Source organism: Mercurialis annua, linkage group LG1-X (assembly GCF_937616625.2).
Source record: "Mercurialis annua linkage group LG1-X, ddMerAnnu1.2, whole genome shotgun sequence".
In the NCBI taxonomy this organism is placed as follows: Eukaryota; Viridiplantae; Streptophyta; class Magnoliopsida; order Malpighiales; family Euphorbiaceae; genus Mercurialis; species Mercurialis annua.
Window position 1 is genome coordinate 61892065 of NC_065570.1, and position 22813 is coordinate 61914877.

Sequence of the window (22813 nt, forward strand, 5' to 3'; positions counted from 1 at the left end):
TCCAAACTTGGCTATCAAGAGAAGTCATGGGAAGGTAAAACGTGTTGTATTTTTTATCATATACTTGTACACATTCGCATGTTGCTAACATAAATAGACAGGTTTGGCATACCACATTCCTTAGTCACTGACAACGGAAAGCAATTCGATTGCCACAAGTTCAGAGCATACTGTGAAGGGTTGAACATAAAGCTGAAGTTCACCTCAGTAGCCCACCCGCAGACGAATGGACTTACAGAAGTAACCAACAGAACTATCCTCACAGGAATAAAGAAGAGACTTGATGATCTGAAGGGGAGATGGATTGATGAACTGTACAAAGTCATCTGGGCGTACCGCACCACACCCAGAAAAGCCACCGGAGAAACCCCCTTCAGTCTGGTGTATGGCGCAGAAGCTGTATTACCAGTAGAAATCGGCATGCCCACATTAAGAGTACAAGTTTTTGATGAAGAAAAGAATGAGGAATCCATGCGGTTATGTCTGGATCTTTTGGAAGAAAGAAGACACCAGACAGCTGTGAAAGCTGAAGCATACCGGAGGCAGATGGCTAGATACCACAATGCCAAAGTAAAAGGAAGAAGCTTCGTGGTAGGAGATTTGATACTCCGGAAAGCTGAAATTGGTAAAGGAGCAGCAGGAGTTGGTAAATTAGGAGCCAATTGGGATGGGCCATTTCGAGTCGTAGAGGTAGTAGGAAAAGGGGCTTATAGAATCGCTCGCCTAGAAGGGCGGATTCTCCCCCGAACATGGAATATTAATGACATGAAGAAATATTTCCAGTAGATGTATTTGCTATCATTCTCAAATTTTAATAAAGCATGGCATCTGTTATTTTCCCTTTAAAGTCTAAATTGCATCAATAACCACCAAAAGTAACAGTTCTAAAAATAGTGGGCCAGTTCAAATAAAACATAAGTACCCCAAAAAGAAAGAACTAAGAAGTTTTTGTCCAAAAGGCAATTACAAAAGAAAGCTAGCTTAACAGAATAAGTATGTAAAAGAAAGGCTTCATTGGCTACAACACTTCCTCCGCAGAAGGTGCAGTCTCTGTGACAGAAGCATCTCCTTCTCCAGCAGACAGCATTTTCTCAGGAACATTATCCACGCCAAGGGCATCTTCAGGAATAACTTCAAAAGGACGCTCAACCAAAATAGAAGAGTCAGCTGTAGGGAGCTCTTCGGCAACCTCCTTTTCAACATCATCTGCGCTCTTAAGGGCCGCGGTCTCAGAAAGAGGAGGCTTGTCGAATACCAATCCTTCATCAGAAGTTGATGTGGCCCCAGACGTTGAACGCGGCGTTAGAGGCGCAGAAGCAACCCTCTTCTCCGTAGAAGCATCTACAGGCAACTTCTTCTTAGCAGCTGTCTTCGCCATGACACGCTGACCCAAGGCACGGAGGTCAATGGCTAAGAACTTCCCAATGTCGTAGTCAGGATAGTCTTGACGAACCACCCCGACAGCAGTAGCACAGAAGTCGGTTAAACAGCCAGAAATGTAGGCATTCACATCTTTTCTATTCTCTTTTTGCTCAGACAGCAACCTATCACGGACCCGTTGCACCTCCAACAGAGAAGCGTCACGATCAGCAACTTTTCGCTCCAGGATTTTGCCTTTGTCAACAGCCACCTGGAGAGAGTTTTTCAGCTTCTGCATTTCCGCCTGCGCAGATTGTCGCAGAGACGCAAGCTCTCGTTCATACTTTTCCGTCAGGTGATCATTCTGCTGACGCAGAAAGGAGACGCCTTGAACCACCTAAATAAATAGTATATAAGTCACGATAGCAGAACAAACAAAGTAAAAAGAAGAGTAAGAGATTAACGAAAGAGAAACTTACATGCAGCAAGGAAGCATCAAATTTATCAAAAATGTCATCAACAGGCACCTGCCTCCACGCATCCATATCTCCACTCAACTGAAGAAACTGGGAGTACAGACCAGACACCTCCGCGTCATGAATGGACGCAGATCCGAAGTGCTCTTCAATCCAGGCACGGGGATCAGGACACAAATCCAAGTCAAGCTTCCGGCGTTTCGCAGACGCCTGTTTCAATCGGGTAGAAGGCTCAGGCACCTTCCTGGAGGAAAAATCCCCTTTCTTCATAGGAGGTTTGTTCAGCGCAGATCGCGACGCAGGCATTGTCTGAGAGCCCCCAGACGCAGTTGGAGTAGAGGAAGCAAGAGCAGACGCAGAAGGTGTCACACCAGGCAACTCCTCCACAACAATCTTGATGTCATCTAGGTAGTTCATTTCTGAAGACACAGCAAAAGCAGATCAATACACATAACAAAAATTACAACAAAGGAGAGATTAGCATACCCTTTTCAGAAGAACTTAGATCCATAAGTGACGCAGATTCGGTAGGTTCGTGAGAAAGAGATTGGCTACCCGCACTAGGATCTGGGGATCCACCAGAATCGTCCACAAGGGGAGCATACTCAGGAAACAAGCGGGCCAAGTAATTGTTAACAAGGTCAGGAGCACTGAAGCATTTGAGGCGCGCAGCACCAATAAGCTGTTCCAGAAGAAACAGATCTTTCTTCGGAGGTTTAGTAACAGAAATTGGCAAAGGTTTGTCCAACCAAATAAGGGGAAAGGAAGCAAAGGCATTTTGATGACCAACACAGAAGAACAAATTCTGCCAACCCTTATTGAGTTTAGGAAGACCAGCAAGCAGACGCTTGCCACGAACAAAAGGAAGATAAAGGTAAAATTCGTTGGCTCGCCGGGAAACATTGAACACTTCGGCCACTAAACCTAAGGTGGGAATTAGACCTTTCTGGTGGACCAGTTCAGCAAACGCACACAGCAACCGGATTGCATTTGGATGAATTTGTCCTAGAGGTATTTTGTGGGTAAGAACGAAACCGTGAAGGAAAGGAGTGAGGGGAAAACGAAGTCCACCTCGAAACTGTTCTTTGTAAACAACAATACGATCGGTTTCAGGACGATAGTTGGCACTAAAGGAGGGATCACAGGAATGCAAGGTGTAATCAAAAGGAATGTCGTATGTCTCGCGTATACCAGTAAGCATGCCATCATCAATTTTAGAGGTAAACTCAATTAAATCCCTACGGTAATCTACAGTGGTCCCAGAAGAAGGAGTGGCAACACTAGAACGGGTGCGAGTCATGATATGAAGAAAATAAAAATAAAAAGGAGAAAGAAAATACCTGGTAAAAATGGAGAGGACGATCGCCACAAAAAAGAAAGAAAGAAGAAAGTAGAAATTTGCAAGAAAGAAGAAAACAGAAACTCGTTAAAAGGAAAGAAGTAATGGGAGAGAGAGGGAAGAGAAGCAGTTATAAGGAAAGGTAAAAAAAAAAAGACACGTGGAGATGGGAGAAAGCATGAGGAACGGAACGGACGGATATTATTTTGATTTTCAAAATTTTGAAATTTCAAAAAGTGAGCCACGTGGCATGAGGAAAGAACGATTACTTCGTAACTAAGGTTACCTTGCATTTTAATTACCCGGGTAGTGCTTCAGAACAACCATAAATAGTTGCGCTACGGAATAGAGAGGGGAGGGGCTAATGATGGATACGCAGTTGACCCCAGTACATATAGTCAAATGAGTATAGTAGACAGCAGATACCAAACAGCTGTCATTAGTCAGTAGACGCAGATCCTAGCTGATATGATCTTGGGAATCCGGAAAGATTGGGATTGACTTAAATCCCTATTTTCCAGCATGAGTCCGAATTAAACACAATCACAAGAAGATGACCTCGAGTCAATTACTGAGAAAGGATTCTATATAAGTAGACCGAAGACCAAAGGTAAACCCTAATTCATTCTCTTAAAACTACGTCATTTATCATTGAACCTTACTAGGTATCTGACTTAGGCATCGGAGTGTGGTCGGACACAATGTCCGACTCATTCTAACCTGTGTTCGTGATCTCAGGTTGATAAGAGAAGATCCTATCATTCGCAGAACCATCAGTGCCTTTAATGTATCGAATAATTCGCTTTAGAGCTGACATGTGCTGAGTTCTTGGGTCATGCATGAATAAACAGATTTGTTGAACGGCATAGGAGATGTCAGGTCTTGTAAAAGTCAAGTATTGCAAAGCTCCAGCAAGACTTCGATATGTAGTTGGATCATGATATTGATTACCAGAAGATTGACTGAGTTTGGCTTTGGTGTCAACTGGTGTAGGAGAGGGTTTGCAGGATGACATACCCGCTCTTTCAATAATTTGCTCCGCATATGTAGTCTGCGAGAGAAAAAGACCATCTGAATGTCGGGTAACAGAGATGCCCAAAAAATAGCTTAGAGGTCCCAAGTCCGACATTGCAAATTCTGAACTGAGTTTGGACATTATAGACTGTCGAAGAGCAACTGAAGAAGCAGCAAGAATAATGTCATCGACATATAGAAGAATATAAGCCATATCGTTGCCTTGACGATAGATAAAAAGAGAATGATCTGAAACACTATGAGAAAAACCCATTGTAGCCACATAATCAGCAAAACGCTTGTACCAAGCACGAGGAGCTTGTTTAAGCCCATATAGAGACTTCTTTAATAAGCAAACATAATCCGGATTTTTATGATCACGAAATCCGAGAGGCTGATGCATATAAACTGTTTCGTCGAGATTGCCATGTAAGAATGCGTTTTTAACATCTAATTGATGTAGGCACCATTTTTTAGAGAGAGCAATGCTAAGCACCGTACGAATAGTTGCTGGTTTCACCACCGGACTAAAGGTTTCACCACAATCCACACCAGCTTGCTGGTTAGTACCATTACCGACAAGGCGGGCTTTATACCTCTGGAAGGATCCGTCCGATTTCTTCTTGTGCCTGAAAATCCACAAACTTCGAATGACATTAGCATTAGATGGACGGGGCACCAAGTCCCACGTCTTATTTGCAATAAGAGCATTATATTCATCTTGCATGGCCAATTTCCAATTGTGATCATTTAAAGCATTAATAGGATTTGAGGGCAAAGGAGAAATGGCGTGTTCAGTAGAAGCAGTAAGATTAAATAGTTGTCGAGGTTTAAAAATCCCATGTTTAGCCCTTGTGGTCATTTGAGGAGAATGAGGCGGCACAACGAGAGGGCTGGTTTGGGTAGTTTGTGGCGGTAATGAATCTGGGCTATGGACCTGATCTATGGAAGGAGAAAGAGTGGGTTGTGGCAAGGAAAGAAGTGGCAGCAGAATAGCATCGTTGAGGCCTGAACTAGTATTTTGCTGAACTGATGGTTGTTGTGCCGGAATTGACGAAACAGGAGCAGTGGAGGAGTTGAGTGGTTGGGCTTGCGGTGTAGAAGGAGTTTGGGCTATGGGTTGAGGTTGAGAGATAATTTCAGGATTAAAGCCTGTATCTAAAAATTCATAAGTAGAAACATTAGGAGTGTGCATCTTAAAAGGAAAAGTGTGTTCGTCAAAAATAACATGTCTTGAAATAATAATTTTACGACTCGACAAATTATAACACTTATAACCTCTATGGTTTGATGAATATCCCATAAAAACACATGGTGTGGATCTAGCTTGCAATTTATTTTTAGAAGTGGATGGTAGTAATGGATAACATAGACACCCAAAAACCCGAAGATGAGAGTAACAGGGATCGCGTTGATATAGAAGTTTTGTGGGAGATTGAAAAGCAAGCTTTTTGTTAGGGAGTATATTAAGGAGATAAGTGGCCATTTGTAGTGCATGATGCCAAAAGGAAGGCGGTAATGAGGCATGGGTAAGAAGAGTGCGAATGATGTTATTTATTGTACGAATTTTTCTTTCTGCCTTGCCGTTTTGAGAAGATGTGTGAGGGCAAGAGAATCGGAAACTCATTCCATTTAATTTGCAAAAGTTATGAAAATGACCATTATCGTATTCTCGTCCATTATCACATTGGAAACATTTTATTTTTCTTTCAAATTGTGTTGTAATATAAGAGTGAAAAGATAAAAAAATGGAGTGCACTTGAGATTTATTTGCAATTGGAAAAGTCCATAAAAAATCCGTAAAATTATCAAGAAATAAAACGTAATAACGATGGCCACCCGAACTAAGAATAGGAGATGACCAAAGATCACTGTGCACAATATCAAAAGGTAATGTGGTGTATGAAGTAGAGTCATAAAAAGGTAATTTAACTTGTTTTCCAAGAGGACATGAATGACAAAAAAAATTATCCCGAAATTTATTACAAACAATAAAATTGTTTTGACGAAGAGAGCTTAAAATAGGTGTTCCCGGATGTCCTAAACGACTATGCCATAAATCAGGTGATAAAGCGGCAAAAGTAGATGGTGTAGAGGTTCCAATGTGATGATTTGTGGTAATTGGATACAGATCACCCAAGCTATTACATCTCATTAGAGGCATTCCTGTCTGAAAATCCTTCACAGAAAAACCAAAAGGGTCAAATTCAACGGAAACATTATTATCAGCAGTAAATTTCCTCACAGAAACAAGATTTTTAATTAACTTAGGAGCATGCAACACATTAGTTAAGTTCAAAGGAGGATGAGGGTAGGGTAATAAAGCATTTCCGCAACCAACAATGGGAATGGTGTGTCCACTACCAACAGTAATATTACGATTGTTTCTCATATTAGAATAAGACGTGAGATTACCTCCATTTGCGGTCATGTGTGATGTGGCACCGGTGTCCATAAACCAGTGAGCATCGGGAGGGGAAATAGACAGAGTGTGCATGGCCTCTTGAATATCTGTTGGAGCATAAGAAGGAGGTGATATAGCTGCGGCAACATGAGCCTGCTGAGGCCTAGGACCCAATAATCCGGTTTGCTGCTGTCTATAAGGAGATGGCTGCCTTGGCCAGCCAGTAGTTGGGTATGGGCAGGGTGGCGTTCCCCAAGATTGCCACTGAGTCCATGGAGGTGGATTTCCCCACTGTTGCAAATGTTGTTGTTGGATGTGCATGGGACTAAACGGTTGTTGTTGCGTGGGACTGAACGGTTGTTGTTGCATGTGTGCACCTCGACTGCCATTCTGGCCACCACGCCCCCCTTTCCATCTTCCACCGCGACCACCACTTTTGCCTCCGCGGTTAGTGGATTCACGGCTATTGTGGCGGTGGTTGCGATGATGAGAATGGTTAATATGGGAAGAGGCTCCCGAATTATCCCCATTTGTCATTAATAAAGCAGAATTATCACTAGAAGCTGAAAACTTTTTCGCCCGTGCCGTTTCTTCCAAAACAAGCATAGATCGGGCTTTGTAAAACGGGGGAAGAGTATCACCATGACGGATCTGAGAACCAACAGTAGAATAGGCATCAGTTAAACCAGAAATGAGTTGTAGTACCAACCTGTCGTTCGAGACGGGAGAGCCGACGTTGGATAGTTGATCAGCAAGGGACTTCAGATGTTGACAGTAGAGGGAAGCATCTGTGAAATCCTCCATTTGCACCTTAGAAAACTCTTGTTCTAAGTAAAGAGCTCTAGAGTTCTTATTATCAGAGAATATATCCTTCAATCTATTCCATGCTATTTCGGCCGTTGAATCTGGTTCTATAATTGTGTGAAGAAGATCACTAGAAATTGTACTGTAAATCCATTGCAGGACGACAGCATCCACTCGCTTCCATAACTCGGGATTGGCAGCCCTAACCGAAGATGAGGCAGCCTTTTCATTTTCCGTTGTTGGAGGAATAATGTGATCGAGAACCTGATAAGCCGTTGCGTGAATTTTGAATAATTCTACCCATGTAGTGTAATGACCCTTTTCAATTTCAAGGGTAATTTTAATAAAACTGTTGATATTAGAGACAGCAAGGGAAGGATGAGAAAGAGAAGTTTTAGGATCAAAAGACATGGTGTAGAATTAGAAAGGCAAAAAGGAGGAAGAGCTTTGTAGGGAGGATGAAGATAGCAGAGATGGCTGCTAGGATTATGATAGAACAAAGAAAAAAATGACCTAAGCTCTTGATACCATGATAGAAATGATAGAAATGTTTTCCCTGCCGTTTCATTCAAACTGGGCAACTATATATACAGCTTACAGAGAGGAACCTTAGGCTATAATTATGCTAATCTTAAGGCTACAAATATGCTTATAATATCACAAGGATATATAATCATTAAACTAGAATATACAGATGCTATAAATAACAGATTATTTACATATTCTAATATATATATATATATATATATATATATGTAAAGACATGCAAGAGCAGAAATGGCCTTACATGTTGTTACCCCTTATTAAGTATAGTCCTAGAACATGAAGCTGAACACCCACCTGCAAATAAGTAAAGCAAACATTCAAATGTCGTAGACCAACAAAATTTCACTAGTTAAATCCAGGATTGAAATTTTGAACTAGAATTACAGTATAGAGGAAAAGCCCCAACAATTACATCATTCAGTATCACATATGAGAAATAAGTGTGTTAAACTAGTCCCGCCAGTCTGCCACCCCCTCTCACTCTCCCCATCTAGACAATTATTGATCTATATTAATGTAATAACTGAAATATTTTCTGCAAGAAAGAAAATGAGATGAATATCCAAAATTGAAATGTAGGAAGCCAGTTAAACATGAAATCGTAGAGCTTCTTTGTCAGCTTGAATTAGGTGGATCAATGACATCAAAACACATCATTGGAGATCCCAGAAAATTGATGCTCATTAACAACAAAAATTAGACGAGATGATTATTACTGCGGGTATCTTTGTAATTCTAGAAAGACACTGAGGGTATCTTAGTAAATGAACACGGTTTAAATTGTACTCCACTGTATCTAAATTAATCCTCTCAATTCAACCAAATCCTCAGCATCATCGATTCCAAGGTGAGTTCATTTAAATCTCAAATTATGTTTTCCTAATTTTGGCAATTTTAGGGATCGTTTTTGAGTTCTTTATTTCTGATTTTGTTGCATCTGTATTTGTTTATTTGGGAAGAAATCATATTGATATCTCATTTAGCAACCTACGGACAATTCTCATTTGTTTTTTTCTCACCAATCCTCTTCGTAATCTGAGTTAACTTATTTTTTCTGGGTATTTCATCTTTTAATGTTGCAGGTAGAATTTCCTGTTGAGTGATTTTGATGTATTTTTTTGTTTGTTATTAGAAATGAATATTTTCTTCCCAAAATTGCTTAAATTGTGATGTACTTGCACACTTTAAACAAGATGTGTCTAATTTCTGAACTGCACTTCCAGACATGATTCGAAGAAATGGAGTTGCTGATATTTATTACTTTAAGGACAATCATTAAACTCTATCTTATTTTGTGTGAGGCTTTTGATATGTTGCAGCAGAGTTGGGCTGGGTCTATATTTCTGCATATTTCTTTATTCATTCACTCATATCATATGCAGCTGTTACTCTCTTTTGGCTAGCATGGGAAACAAGCCTGTGGCTGCAAAGCAAGAAAAAGAGGAGATTCTTTTGAAAATCGTTCCTCCGGTGGACTGTGCTTATGTTCGCTGGCTTGCTCGTGATCTGGAGATGATTCATGGATATGTCCCGAGAAATTGCACTGCTTTGAAGCCGCCGGATCATTATATTGAAATCATGCGCTTGAATGGATGGTTAGATGTGGCGTTGGATGATCCTGATCTGGCTCATTTGTTCAAGTGACTTGCCTCTTTCCCTGTAACTTGACTTGTGGCTGTGTCTAGTCTAAAAGTTTCTCACATGACGTAAGTAGTGAGCTTCTGTTCATCTAAAACAATGACTTGTTTGAAGATGACTCTGTCATCCAACTTCACCTCCTATGCCATGAAGCGCTTTGTATTCTTGACAACAACTTGTTTGAATTGAGATTATCATAATATCTACCCATAAATAGTTACATTTAGAATGTTTCTATAAAAAGTTACCAAGTTAATTCTTAGCTTAATTAGTTGATCATGAGCATTAAGTCATCCCCTTGACAACATGATAATAAATAGAGTGCATCGATTTTGAAAATTGAAGCAATTGTAAAAGATGATTAAAGAAACTTGGAGAAAGTATTCATAAAAAAAAAAAAAAAACTTATCAACGGGATTGGTTCAAATGATAAGCGGCTTGTTATTGCTTTAAGCAAGATTTCCGATTCGAGTCTTGTGAATGCAAATCCCCGCTAGCAGACTCATCCAAAGCCAGATTCAAGATATGGGTCTGATCCGAATCAGTCAGGACAAAATCCTGAAAACGGGCAACCAGGAAAAAAAACTTGGAGAAAGTTGAAGAACAATGATCGGTAGGTAACTGAAAAAAGACTTGAAAACACAAACTGCACCCACCCCATAATGAATGAAGAAAGAGTGTCAAAGCGGTTAAGCGAGGAGTTCGAAAGGAAATGGCAAGTGCGCGCCAACTAATCGCCACTCACCCTCTTTCCCTTGCATTGCAGAAGGCCGCATGCAGCCGTTTCGAACCTCAACTTATCCTTCATTAAATTTTATTTGGATTATTTATTTATAAATTTCAAGTTTTTGCGTTTTTTTCTAATAAACTACATTATTAAAAAAGTGGCACCCCACATTCTAATGTTTTTTTTAGCATCTAGCATTTCTCGGACATTTACAGTTCAAATATCTTATATGATGTTGTTTTAGTCATTCTAAGCGGCCCAAACGATATCATATTTTATGGAAAAAACGCTTAAAAGAGCACTGAATTGTAGGATGAAAAAATTAGAAAGGTTGAAATGTTGCCATATCTTGAATTATATACTTAAATATAGTAAAAAAGCGCGAAAGCTGAATAGTTATTCAAATACTCTTTTCAGTACTTTGTGTTTTTTGTATTTTAAAGTATCAATTATGTTGTATTACAAAATCATTAAAAACCATTTCCAAAAAAAAAAAAATTCATTAAAAACTAGTGTTTGGTAATAATGTTATGCTGATCATAGCATTAATGTTTTATTTTACATGTAATGTTCTGATTTAATAGACCGCGTTTTGTGGGTAGGGATGGCGATGTGACGGGTGGAGATGAGGAATGCATTCCCATCCCGTCCCCGCTTTTATGGGAATTCCCATCTCCATTTATTTGATGGGAAAAAAATCCATTTCCATCCTCATTTCTCTTATAATTTAATATAAACATGTAAATAATATATTTTTATTTCTATGAAATAGTTTAAAAAAAATTATTATAGAAATTATTATTATCTTTTATGATATTAAGGTTTATAATTAAATATATATTAATAAAAAAATTAAGTTAGATTATTTAAAATTTTGAATAATATACTAAAAAGTTTAATACAAAATAATATAAATATAAATCGGATTTCCATAAAAACGGGACTGGAATTCCTATAGGGTGGGGACTATACTCCCCATTCTCTCCCTGTTCCCGTAGTCATGGGGAAAATTTGTGAGAAATGGGGAATTGACCATCAATTTACAAACACTATTTACTTATTTTTCTTTTAAAAATAAAAGTAATATTAGAAAAGAAGAAGTAAATAAATAAAAAAGGGGAAGGAGAAGTTACCCTTGCCTCCACATCTTCATATCCGAACCAAATTCCCTCCTTAATTCCTTGGTCTTCTTTCTTCTTCCTACGGTACCTTTTTTCATTCTCTGCTCTCCCGCCTCTTTCTGCTTTCTTTACTAAATTTACTCTCTCTCTCTAAAACTCTTTTCTCCCCGCCTTCAAAACCCTCGCCAATTTTACTTTTCAATTGTTGGAGAGATGTCGAATTCTCAACCTCCGAATCCGCAGCCACGCCTAAACCCTATGGTGATGCAGAGTAATTCTCCACAGCAGCTGGCTTTCTCCTCTCGGAAGCCCCCTTTTCTGCATCCCGGTGACTACCACCGCTTTTCCTCCGCTGCTCCTCTCCCCGATCGTCAAGCCGAAGCCATCCTTCTTAAATCCCCTCCTCCTGTGAGTTCCTTTCCCAATTCTCTTTTTTTTACTTGCTTTCTTTTCGTTTTTGTCACTAATTAATGCTTGCGATCATTTATCTAGCCAACTTTCTTTTCAATCCTTAGAGTCTGTTCGGTTCAAATGCATTTCACATTTTTTTATGGAATTTCTACATGATATGTGTTTGGTTCAAATGAATTTTTACAATTTAAATTTGCATTTACACTCCAAATATAATATTCAATTTATTTCTTTTTATTTAAAAATCTACACTAGAATTGAACCAAACAATACCTTAATATGTCTACCATTTCTTCAAAATTAAGTGACCGCGAATGATGAAGATACTGTCTTGTCCTTGTTTGGACTGGTTGGAATATCTGAATCCTTGTCATTTTGTTTTGTTCCTTTACGAGTACAATGTCTTTTTTTCTTTCTCAAACGATAAAACTGCAGCTTGTTATGTTGATTTATAATGAAAACTTCTTATAATATGTAAAGCATATACATATAATTTAATTGCCCGAAGTTAATCTAAGCAAACTACTGCAACACAAATTTACTTATTTTGGTATGCTTTTGTCTTTGAGTAATTTCTGCCCGCTTTAACTTTTTCAGTTGAACATTCATTTCTTCTTCTTCTATTTCGCATTGGCATTTCCACTTTTCGCCATTGCACTTCAGCTGTTTGGATGAATTGAGAGGTGAAGTTCCATTGCCTTGTAATGTGAATATGCCTTGTTTTAAACGCTCTGTTTCCATGTCATTTTCACCTCTTTAGACTTTTGCTTTCATCTTATTGTCCTTAATTATGTCTTCTTTCATCATTATATTGTCTCTCTCTTGCTATTTATCTTAGGATTTTGATGTATGTGAAATTCAAGATGACTTACAACTATGTATCTGAATGATAACATTTAAAGCCATTCTCCCCCTATCCGTCTCTTGATCCCTCATTTATCTTCCTCTTTATCTATGTTTGATCAAAGGACAAACCTTTGTTTTAATTTTTACTCATTTTATTAAATAAAAGTTCTAGTCCTCAAAAGCATTTCATCGCTGAGGTGGTAGATTTGCTTCAATCATTTTCTCATGAAAGCTCATTTCATTATGGGCTTGTATTAATATCTTCAAGACATATTTCATTTTCTATTGAAACTGGATTTGTAGCGTCATGCATTCAATCATTATATTGATTTTCTTTTCAAGTATATGTAGACACATTATTATGAATCTTTAGTTTGTTTTTTATTTTATTTTGGGGGGTTATGAGTGAATCATTCATATCTGTGCCCCTGCCTTCTGATCCCCATTATCCAATTATCTCTATTGTTTTTTGTTTTCACATTTTAAGTTACATGGTGTTGCATTGATTTGTTCTTTTTTTCTCCTTATAAGTTTGTTTGTTTTTAAGAAAATGTTGACCAGCAGGGTCAGCTCTCAAAGACGGAAAATGTCAGGAGTTTACTATTTCGGCAGTTGTTGGTTGCATAAAGTAACTACGGTTTGCAGTTTGCCTATTTACACCAATAGAATACAAAGGGTTATTACTAACGGACAGGTGCTAATGTTCCAAAACCATTGGGAGAGGAAAAGTTTGAATGCTGGTGTCAGATTGATTGGACTGTTTATTACCATGTAGAAGAAAGACTCTAAATCTTTTATTAATTATTACAGTGAAAACTTTTTTTTTTTTGAGCAAGAATGTTTGTTAGATTTAGTGCACTGTGCACTCATGGGTACTTAGAAAGAGATCGGGTACTGCAAAGAATAGAGATGGTAGATGTATAAATAACCATTGCCAGTTTATTATTGTTTGACAGTGCTGTCACTGGGTTGTACTGAGTCCATCTTTTTACAAAGTGAAATATGTTTCCTAATAGAATAAGGATAGAAAGGATAATTGCAGCTTAATGTTTGCTGTCAGAAACGTTAATTTCCTATTCTAGCAGCAGTCTTTATGCAATTCCCAATTTGATGTCCACATATGATAATGCTTTGAGTTCATTTGCATCTTCAGCATCTAAGTTTTTGAATCCTTTTTGGTGCATTAGAGCTTGCTGTTAGAAAGTAGAATGTTCTATGTAATGACATTTGAGTTGTGCATAGTGTTTCATTCATCTTTATCGTCGTGTATTTGTGAAGGTTTATAGATGTTATTGTCATTTATCAAGCAGAGGTTGAGATATCTTAGTGGGTCATTTCCTTGATGAGAATCTGCATCAGAATTTTTAAGCTGACCTGAAGGCTTTTAGGAGTTTGTTCTCTAAACCTTAACTGGCCTGTTTTTTCATGGATTAGTTCTCAAAATGTATGACTAACTCCAGCCAAAAGAGAACAGTTCATGTCCAATTGTGATGTATGGTAGACATTCATATTTCTTCCCTCTCTCTACACACGTAGGAAGAGAGAAAAAAACAAATGCATAGTACCTTCAATTTTTTTATTTTTTTTTGATGTAATTTCGTAGGTAGCAAAAAAAAAACTAGAAGTTTATAAGCATCTACTGCATCCGTCCCGTTTAAGAAGGGACAAATGCCCTTTGCACATAGATTAAGAAAGCGATAATTACTACTATTATTTTTTTCTTATTTTACCCCTATTAATTGTGGTCTTATAATTTGTGTAGAATAATAGTCATTATGTTTATAAAGAGAAAAGAGGGTAAAAAGAAGATTTTTCATATAAAGTGATACAAAAATCATGATCTGGACTTTTTAGATGGGACATACAAAAATGAGATATGTCCCTTCTTAAACGGGATGGAGGGAGTAATTCGCTATATTTTGTTGTAAAAATATCTATTCTATAGTTTTTCTTATTCAATAAGTTATATCTATTTTTTTTCTTTAATAGTTTTACGAGCCAACATCTTTTGCTCTATGCTTCTTGTCGATAAATTTACTGCCCTTGCATGCTCAGAAATTTCTAGTCAATGTGAATGTATGGTCACTGTGGTTCTTTAAGTTATGCTGGATCCAGACTTATAAGATGCTACTTCTATTTTTATATTAACATGTTCTTTTATGATATGTAAATATTACTGATCGATGTTGAAAAAAATGATGTTTATCAGCCACTAAAGCGGAAGAGCGATGCAGCAGATCATGAAGCTGAGTCCAGTGAGTGGCACACCGGTCCTGGTTACATGGAAGTAGTTAACAGTCCCCTGCAGACACCTGTATCTGGAAAAGGTGGAAAAGTTCCTAAAATATCAAGGCTTCCAAAGAGCAATAAATTAGGACCTCAGAATGCTGGTTCAAATGGTGATGTGTATTACATAGTAAAATTTTGAATTGCTGTTTATATTTGTGATTATAGAGTATGTTATGAAATAATGGCTGGGTCAGTTTAGATCAACCACTGGATTTGTTTAGTGTTATATTTGTTTCTTATTATGGAAACCTTCTTTTTCCCATGGTTCCACCAACAGTTTTGCAGAAAAAGGAAAGAAAATTGAGGACGATTAATGAAGAAATGTTTGTTACTTTACAGGTTCTCCTGGAAACAATGTTACTCTGACTGGTCCCTGTCGTTATGACAGCTCGCTAGGTAAATCTCGTGCCTTGACCTTTCATCTGTTTAGTTAAAATCAGAGTTGCTGGTATTATCATGAGCTCTAACTTAAATAGCTTTTAAATTTTGGAGTAAAAGAATTGTATCTTAGTAAGATTGTTAAAATATTGTCTGATATTGATTTAGGTCTCTTGACAAAAAAGTTCATCAATTTGATCAAACATGCGGAAGATGGAATTCTTGATCTTAACAAAGCTGCAGACACTTTAGAGGTGACAATAAACTATTCACATTTAATGTATCCTGCAATTTAAGTAACGGTATTTGAAAGTTTCTCTCTCTGTAGGTGCAAAAGCGGCGGATATATGATATAACAAATGTTCTAGAAGGCATTGGTCTTATTGAAAAGAAGCTGAAGAACAGAATTCAGTGGAAGTATGGAATTAGCCTCTTCTCCTTCATGCTCCCTTTTTCTTTCAATTCTTCTTTCTGCTTCTGCTTCTGCTTCTGCTTCCATATACTGTTAAATTATAGTGGTATATAGGTAGCATTAGTAAACTAATTTTGCACGTAATAAGTAACTGAAAACTTGATTGATATCAGGGGACTTGATGTCTCAAGGCCAGGGGAAGCAGATGATAGTGTTAGTTTACAGGTATGTATTATTTGAAAAGTAGCTTCTTGATATGTGCATTAATAGGTAATGTTATTTGGAACTCTTTGACTCAAGACTCTTCCCATTTTCTATTAGATTTTTTTTTAATCTTTCAACACCTCAGTTGAAATGTTTCTATAACAACTTGCTTAGCTAGCATTCTAAAATTCCTTTAGTAATGGAATATCCCATTTTATTTTTTTAATAAAACAAGCATAATATTGGTTTACATTTTAAATGTACGCCATTTTAAAATATGGTCTCATTGTGATAAACACAACTGAAATGAACTCCGCATCATGGCTAAGTGTGATATAATGTGATATACTAGTAACTTATGATGAAGCTTTTCTAATTTCTATATTCTGTATCACACTATCCATTTTAGAAGATGATAAATCATTCATTACTTCTGTTTCCATTGGCTCAAATCGAATTATTAAAAGTCCTTATAATTTACAGGCCTTTCTTATTTGCCTAATGGTTCTTTTCCTTGCAGACAGAAGTTGAAAACCGTACTGTCGAGGAGCGCAAATTAGATGAACAAATAAGGTTATGTTATTCTTCCTTCTGCTCATGCAGCTCTCTTAGGTTGCTTCTTTTCAACTTTTGGTTTGTGCTGATGCTTCGCATTACTGCAGAGAAATGCAAGAACGATTGAGGGACCTTAGTGAAGATGAAAATAATCAAAAGTAAGATCTTTCCTCTTGTTTGCGACAAATTTCATTCAGTTACAAAATTCCAGTTACTTATAAAAATATTAATTATTTTTCTCGGAATTGTTAATTTTTTGCTTTTACAATCTCAGGTGGCTTTTCGTCACTGAGGAGGACATCAAGAATTTACCATGTTTCCAGGTTGGTTCTTCGTTCACTCTGATGTAAGCATTCATATTGGTGCTTGGTCTTTGACTGCATTATCTGTACAAACTTTTTTAGCATATGATTTATTGTTTCGACAGAATGAAACCTTGATTGCAATTAAAGCTCCACATGGAACCACTTTGGAAGTCCCAGATCCGGATGAGGTAATATAATAACATGTCAACCAAGAAAGTATACTATATGTTTCTCTATGCATATTCCTCACTGCAGAATGTTTTCTCTGCAGCAGGCTGTTGACTGTCCCCAGAGGAGATACCGGATAGTCCTAAGAAGTGCAATGGGTCCAATAGATGTTTATCTCGTCAGGTACCAATACTTCTAATCTCAATTTTATCTAGCTGCTGAGTGCTGATACTAGAGAAGCTGCTATTTTTTTCCTTTTGAAGTTGTTAATATACTTTCCTTCTGTATTGTTCTCTCTTCTTAGTCAATTTGTGGAGAAGTTTGAGGAGATTCATGGTGCTGAGCCACCTCTAAGTTATCCGTCAAGTTCAGGATTGAATGAAAATGCTGCACCTAAAGCAGTCCCAGGGGAGAGCAGAGGAAAGGAGATTGAAATGCAGGGAGAAGATGCTTACAAAATGTGCTCAGAACTCAGCACATCACAGGACTTTGTGAGTGGGATCATGAAGATTGTTCCCACAGATGTAGATGTAAGTTATGCTATTTTAGTGTCATCTCTTTCTTTAAAGCAAGTTGATATTCAGGTTTATGACATGTCAAGAGATCTCACAAAGACTGGCACATTTTTGTTTTGGATGACTGTTTGAATCTTCCACAACGATGATAATTGTGAAGAACAGTTGGAGTTTAGCATTCTGTTTATACTTGCACCTAAAAGTACTATTGTTTCTCTGCTAAAAAAACTAGAGGAAATGGGTTTTCCAGGCAAGTTGGAAATAAGCAATGATCCATTGACAAAAGGGAACTTCTTTCTTTTTCATCTGTGACTGCTTAAATTTATTACTCAACGTTTTGTTTGATTGCAGAGTGATGCAGACTACTGGCTTTTATCAGATGCTGGCGTTAGTATTACAGACATGTGGCGCACTGAAGGTATTCTTCTTATTGCATTCTTTTACCTAACTAATAACTCATAGAAATAGCCATGGGACCATGAATTCCTTAACTCATAAATATAGGTGGGGTAGAATGGACTGAGTTCGATACGCTTCACCATGATGGCTACGGAATAGCAAATGCCAGCACACGTCAACCCCAAACTCCACCATCAAGTGCAGCAGAAATACCCTGTAATGCTAATGCTGCTGCAGGATGAAATGAAAATGTGGACACTAATAGAAAGATAAAAGAGGCTTGAAATCCTCCTATGATGTGAATGCATCTCCCTTCAGCATGGGGACTACTCTGGAAGGCGGAAGCAATCCAAAATGTGCATCTACTCATGAGGACCAGAGCGAGGAAGTAGCTCATGCATTGTACAGCTCAAGTAAAGTACAGTATCCATGTATGTAATCCAAGAGAAATTAGGTGACTAGTGTATTTTCAACTTTGCTTGTATATTACTCCAACTTCAGCACAGGTATTTGGGTAGTATTGTAAGATAATGATAGAGATAGCAAATAGTAGAGTCTAATTTAAATAGAGGAACAAAAGTTTAACTTATTCTTCTACAGAATTGCTTTCTTTTTGTCGAAAAAATAAAAAACGATTTCCTGGTATCTTAACAAATATTGTACATAGATGTAAATGTGATTCGAAGTCAGGGAGCTTGTTTGTCTTGATCAACTTTCTTTCCGATCCAACCGGCAACAATAGGAGTAAGAGCAACAGTAGGAGGAAACCTAATTGGAGATGCAGCCTTATGTGCGGCATAGGCGAGAGCAAAGGTGCCAAGTTTCTCCCCAGTAGCATCCGTTGAAATTCCCACCTGAAATTGTTGGATTATAAGGAGAAGAAAGAAACATATATGATTTAAGGGCATACGTATATATGAAGTTACCTTGAGCAGCAAGGCTTGGACATCGACTCCAGCAGTAACAAGTGCATAACAGAGAGAGAAAGAGATTAATGATAAAGTAATGGATGTGGCGAGGTATGCCCCTCCATATTTAGCCAGCAGCTCTTTGGCTTGCTCTCCCTTTGATTTCTTTGTCTCGCCGTCTTCCTCTGTTGAGCTGAATATCTTCATATGTTCGAGAGAAGATCATTAATTAGATGGACTTGTGTCCTTAACAAGAACCGGTCTCTATAATTTATATTCATAAACATGTTTGTAGATAACTAGGTTAGCAACAGAATTCCGGAATAAATAGCAATCAATCGTATAGAAATGTGGAAGTTTGAAGCAAAAGTACCTTCCAAAGACCAGCTTCGAGACCATATTTATTGGTAACTTCATCTGCAGATGATGAGGTTTTGTCCTTAGTAGCTCTGATGGGGTTGAAGGTGGGGTTTCTAGAGCTGGATTTGGTAGATTGAATAGTAAAAGTGGAAAATCTATTGAAATTTGTGTTATTAATGAGGAAGGCAGGAGGAGAGAGTTGCAGAGGGGTTGCCATTCTTATATTATATTTTACCCAATCCTCAACTCCTTTTCTCTTTCTGCTCCAAACACTTGAACATAGATATCCATCATCTTCCAAATATTTCAAGGTCAGTACAGTAATTTTTCTCTCCCTTTTGCCATTTTGTAGTGGGCTTGGGCTTTCACAGTAACCATCGTATGTTATAGTGAAAAGTCACATTTGCATTTGCTAAATACTTTATGTAAATGCAGCAATTTGACGAGTTTGAAGGCCACTTTGGTCATTTAGTGAAACCTGTGGTGGAATAGGTGGACAAGTAGTTCACCTTTTCATTAACTAATATTCTAGTTTTCTTGGCACATCTTTAGTCACAGAATTGTTGTATTGCATATATTTGGGGTAATATAAGCTGTCAGCAATTAGATTTTATTTTTTTATCTTAAAATAAATTTTATTTCCTTTTTAGCTAACAAAATTTTCATACATTTTTGTTGATAGCAAGAAGCATATATTATCAGGGGTTAATAGTGATTAGAGCACGAGCTTTATCCTAATTTGCAATTACTATACAAACTTTAAAACTTAACAATATCAGTAACCAATTATCATTTCTTGCAAATTGGTAAAAACACTGATGGGAACATTGTAATATACTGCCACATGTCGTTACATGATTGATCGGAGTATCAATTTGCCAAAAAATAAAAGTTGGTTATTGACATTGTCAACTTTCAAAGTTGGTGTTGTAATTGAAAATTAAAATAAAATTCGTGATTTAATTTGCAATTAACTCTATTATCAATAGGCCATCTAAATAGTTACGTGACTACTAATGTAAAGAACATTATTAAAATATTTGTATATAATGATAATTCATTAATCAATAGGTTAGAAGTTTAGTTCATTATGGAAGCAAATTATTGAATTATAATACGACACTAACTCTATAAGTTTATATTAATAACAATACAGAGAAGCTATCAACCGAAAATTTAATTCTAAATCTATGTGAGTTTCGAGAAAGTAGGACACAAAAACGTTTAGGATTATTTCTAAAATTTTAATTAAATTATAATTGTTGTACTTAGATTTATCTTAATATATTTTTCGAATAATTAATTATGCTTATTATTAGTTTTTTTATAGGAATAGGAAATATAATGCTAATATAATTCCAACTCCTTATATTTTTTTTACCTAATCGATCTGATCACTATAAATAAGCAAATTTTATGACTTTTAGAATTTTAATAAAGTAGTGTAAGTTGGGTTTATTTTCGTGAATCAAACTCATTCTTTTGCCCTGTGTTTGCTATTCTGCTGCGACTAATCTCACAACAAAAACTGCAAACATAAGGTGAAAAGATGATTAAGATTAGGAGCAAATGAAGACGGCAGAAAAGAGAAGTTGAATTATCTATCAGAGTTGAGTTGGGTGATGAGTTGTAGTGAATTAGAAAGAGCAGTCGATGATTTGGAGTACAAGTACATCTCTTTGAAGGACGTGATGCCTTGTAATCTTGTAAGAGTCCATTCTTCAAACTTTTCCATAATGCATCCATTACATGTTTTCTGGAACAGACTTAAGTCTCTTCTAGTTGCCTGCTTTTAAGCTTAGTGAGTCGTATACGTACGGTATACATTCCATATTTTGTAGTTTAGTCACTCATTTTTAGTTGAGCCTTTTTGTTTTATTTTTGCTTAATTCTTGTAATTAAGTAGAAACCCATGCGGTTAACCTTGTAACTAATTTTATAGGCTAATAATGAGCTTGCTTTTCTCTTCTTTTCTTCTCAATGTCTTTATGTAATCGTTGTTTTAGTGTTTTTAGATGGATAATTATTAATTAGTCATAGTTATTAAAATAAAGTGTTTTCATTAGTTAAAGTTCGAATGCACTCAAATGGATGGATGGTCAAGTCTAGTTATTGACTAAAGTGTTCTCATTAGTCTAATGGTGCCAAAGAAAGCCAAATCTTTTTTATCTTTTTGTAAATCTATTCAATTTAATAAATTTAATTGGAAATTTCTCCAATTCTTTTAAAATCGATCTAATTATGTTTATTTAATTTTTTAAAAATTTAAGAAGCATAAGAATTGAAGATTGGATGTCACATGGTTCCAATGAATTGATTATATAGATTTTCAGCGAATAAATCAAATTGGATTAGATTTATAATTTTTAAAAGGTTTTAGATATTTTAAAAAAAAATTACGAGTCCAAGTTTAAATGCACTCAAATGTATGGTTAATTAATTAACTAGATTGAGAAAGCTATTTATGATTTTAAATTTGATGGAATCAAATTAGTTTAGTAAATGTTAATTAACGATAGTTGTGACTGTGAGATTAGGTTAGAGATAAAGATAACTAACTAAGTGATTAAAGTTAAACATAAACGAACCCATTCTTATCACATCACACTTGTCTTAATTAAGTGTAGACTCCTACGTTAAGTCAAATATCTCATAGAAAAGCTAACTTTAGCAGCAAAATAAAGGAAATGAAAAGAGTCCTACCAACAAACACCTTAATTTTCCATTATTTTTCTTCCTTCTACAATGCCCTCACGCAAGAAAATTAAGCTTCTTAAAACATTGATCGCAGCCTGTGGCTGTGGCAGGACAAAACCTTCAGATGTTTACGAGCCGATTCCGATTCCGATTCCGATTCCTCTTTGTCCTTCTGATTCTAATTCTTATGATAAAAGCGGATCGGCCGCAGCCTTATTGTCATTAGATAATGAAGAAACCTGCACCACTTCCACTGAAAGCACCAGCTTTGCAATGCAACATAGCTCTGAAACAAAAATCAGCAACAACAGCATTGCTGTGGTGAAAGATTCGAACGACCCGTATCGAGATTTTAGGCAATCCATGTTGCAGATGATCTTCGAGAAGGAAATATTCTCCAGGGCTGATCTTCAAGAGCTTCTCAACTGTTATCTGGAGCTGAATGCTGCATGTAACCATGCCCTAATCATTGGAGCATTCACAGATATCTGGAATGATGTCATCTCCAAAAACCAAACCTAGAATAACACATCTCTATTAATTTCCCTTTTCATGTATTTTCAATTACTGTGTTCAATGTCTTTTTCAATTGCAGCTACTTTGTCTTCTTAATTGTTCCATCATCCATGCATCAACCTAAGTCACTACTCTAGCTAGTCAAATAAACAAAACTAAGTCGGTAACAAATTTAATACCCCTACATGCTTATCATAAAACATTAAATGCATATTTTGAAAAGATAAATAAATGAGTTATAAGTGCTATAACTAGTAAAGTGGCTTTGGGAAATGTACATAACTAATTGATTACAAAGGGTAATTTAGACAAATTATCACAAGTTACCTATAAATAACTACTTTCTTAATTCTTGTGAAATGGGTGTTTTTTCTATCTTTACAGGACGGAGGGAGTAATTATTTTGTCCAACAAAGTGTTAA

At 36.8% G+C, this 22813-nt stretch overlaps 5 protein-coding genes across 7 annotated transcripts; 3 read left to right on the plus strand and 2 right to left on the minus strand.

Moving 5' to 3' along the window:
• Positions 1 to 5993: 5993 nt before the first annotated feature.
• LOC126660357 (glutenin, low molecular weight subunit 1D1-like) lies at positions 5994 to 6974 on the minus strand. The gene is made up of 2 exons (XM_050353822.2): positions 6604 to 6974; positions 5994 to 6367 (listed from the first exon to the last, which is right to left on the minus strand). The coding sequence occupies exons 1-2, from the start codon at positions 6959 to 6961 to the stop codon at positions 6333 to 6335; spliced, it is 393 nt and encodes a 130-aa protein (XP_050209779.2). The 5' UTR covers positions 6962 to 6974; the 3' UTR covers positions 5994 to 6332.
• A 1707-nt stretch (positions 6975 to 8681) lies between these two features.
• Positions 8682 to 9809, plus strand: LOC126660370 (uncharacterized). Its single transcript, XM_050353840.2, has 2 exons — positions 8682 to 8789; positions 9346 to 9809. Exon 2 carries the CDS (start codon positions 9347 to 9349, stop codon positions 9584 to 9586), a length of 240 nt encoding a protein of 79 aa, XP_050209797.1. The 5' UTR covers positions 8682 to 8789; position 9346; the 3' UTR covers positions 9587 to 9809.
• Positions 9810 to 11433: 1624 nt separating this feature from the next.
• On the plus strand, positions 11434 to 18499 carry LOC126660283 (transcription factor E2FB). Of its 3 annotated transcripts, none has more exons than XM_050353708.2 (14): positions 11434 to 11836; positions 14895 to 15084; positions 15314 to 15370; positions 15521 to 15606; positions 15681 to 15769; positions 15938 to 15989; positions 16489 to 16541; positions 16631 to 16681; positions 16798 to 16846; positions 16951 to 17016; positions 17100 to 17179; positions 17301 to 17526; positions 17677 to 17761; positions 17863 to 17929. In XM_050353708.2, the coding sequence occupies exons 1-14, from the start codon at positions 11642 to 11644 to the stop codon at positions 17865 to 17867; spliced, it is 1284 nt and encodes a 427-aa protein (XP_050209665.2). In that variant the 5' UTR covers positions 11434 to 11641; the 3' UTR covers positions 17868 to 17929. The 3 variants fall into 3 exon arrangements, with proteins under 3 accessions (XP_050209665.2, XP_050209651.1, XP_050209657.1); XM_050353694.2 differs by lacking the exon at positions 17677 to 17761 and adding an exon at positions 18016 to 18499 and having other exon boundaries at positions 11436 to 11836; XM_050353700.2 differs by lacking the exon at positions 17677 to 17761 and adding an exon at positions 18016 to 18499 and having other exon boundaries at positions 11437 to 11836; positions 17103 to 17179.
• LOC126660303 (uncharacterized) lies at positions 18447 to 19575 on the minus strand. The gene is made up of 3 exons (XM_050353718.2): positions 19192 to 19575; positions 18837 to 19019; positions 18447 to 18764 (listed from the first exon to the last, which is right to left on the minus strand). The coding sequence occupies exons 1-3, from the start codon at positions 19393 to 19395 to the stop codon at positions 18597 to 18599; spliced, it is 555 nt and encodes a 184-aa protein (XP_050209675.1). The 5' UTR covers positions 19396 to 19575; the 3' UTR covers positions 18447 to 18596.
• A 2260-nt stretch (positions 19576 to 21835) lies between these two features.
• Positions 21836 to 22463, plus strand: LOC126665968 (transcription repressor OFP6-like). The gene has a single exon (XM_050358916.2). The coding sequence runs from the start codon at positions 21924 to 21926 to the stop codon at positions 22395 to 22397; it is 474 nt and encodes a 157-aa protein (XP_050214873.1). The 5' UTR covers positions 21836 to 21923; the 3' UTR covers positions 22398 to 22463.
• The last annotated feature ends 350 nt before the right edge of the window (positions 22464 to 22813 follow it).

Coding starts and splice junctions, on each gene's coding strand:
- LOC126660357 (XM_050353822.2), bottom strand. CDS start 6,961: ATGCAACAACAACCGTTCAGTCCCACGCAACAACAACCGTTTAGTCCC. Junction 6,368..6,603: donor ACACATGACCGCAAATGGAG/GTAATCTCACGT, acceptor TTTTCTGTGAAG/GATTTTCAGACAGGAATGCC.
- LOC126660370 (XM_050353840.2), top strand. CDS start 9,347: ATGGGAAACAAGCCTGTGGCTGCAAAGCAAGAAAAAGAGGAGATTCTT.
- LOC126660283 (XM_050353694.2), top strand. CDS start 11,642: ATGTCGAATTCTCAACCTCCGAATCCGCAGCCACGCCTAAACCCTATG. Junction 15,371..15,520: donor TCGTTATGACAGCTCGCTAG/GTAAATCTCGTG, acceptor ATATTGATTTAG/GTCTCTTGACAAAAAAGTTC. Junction 17,180..17,300: donor ATAGATGTTTATCTCGTCAG/GTACCAATACTT, acceptor CTCTCTTCTTAG/TCAATTTGTGGAGAAGTTTG.
- LOC126660303 (XM_050353718.2), bottom strand. CDS start 19,395: ATGGCAACCCCTCTGCAACTCTCTCCTCCTGCCTTCCTCATTAATAAC. Junction 19,020..19,191: donor TCGAAGCTGGTCTTTGGAAG/GTACTTTTGCTT, acceptor GAACATATGAAG/ATATTCAGCTCAACAGAGGA. Junction 18,765..18,836: donor TCCAAGCCTTGCTGCTCAAG/GTAACTTCATAT, acceptor CAACAATTTCAG/GTGGGAATTTCAACGGATGC.
- LOC126665968 (XM_050358916.2), top strand. CDS start 21,924: ATGCCCTCACGCAAGAAAATTAAGCTTCTTAAAACATTGATCGCAGCC.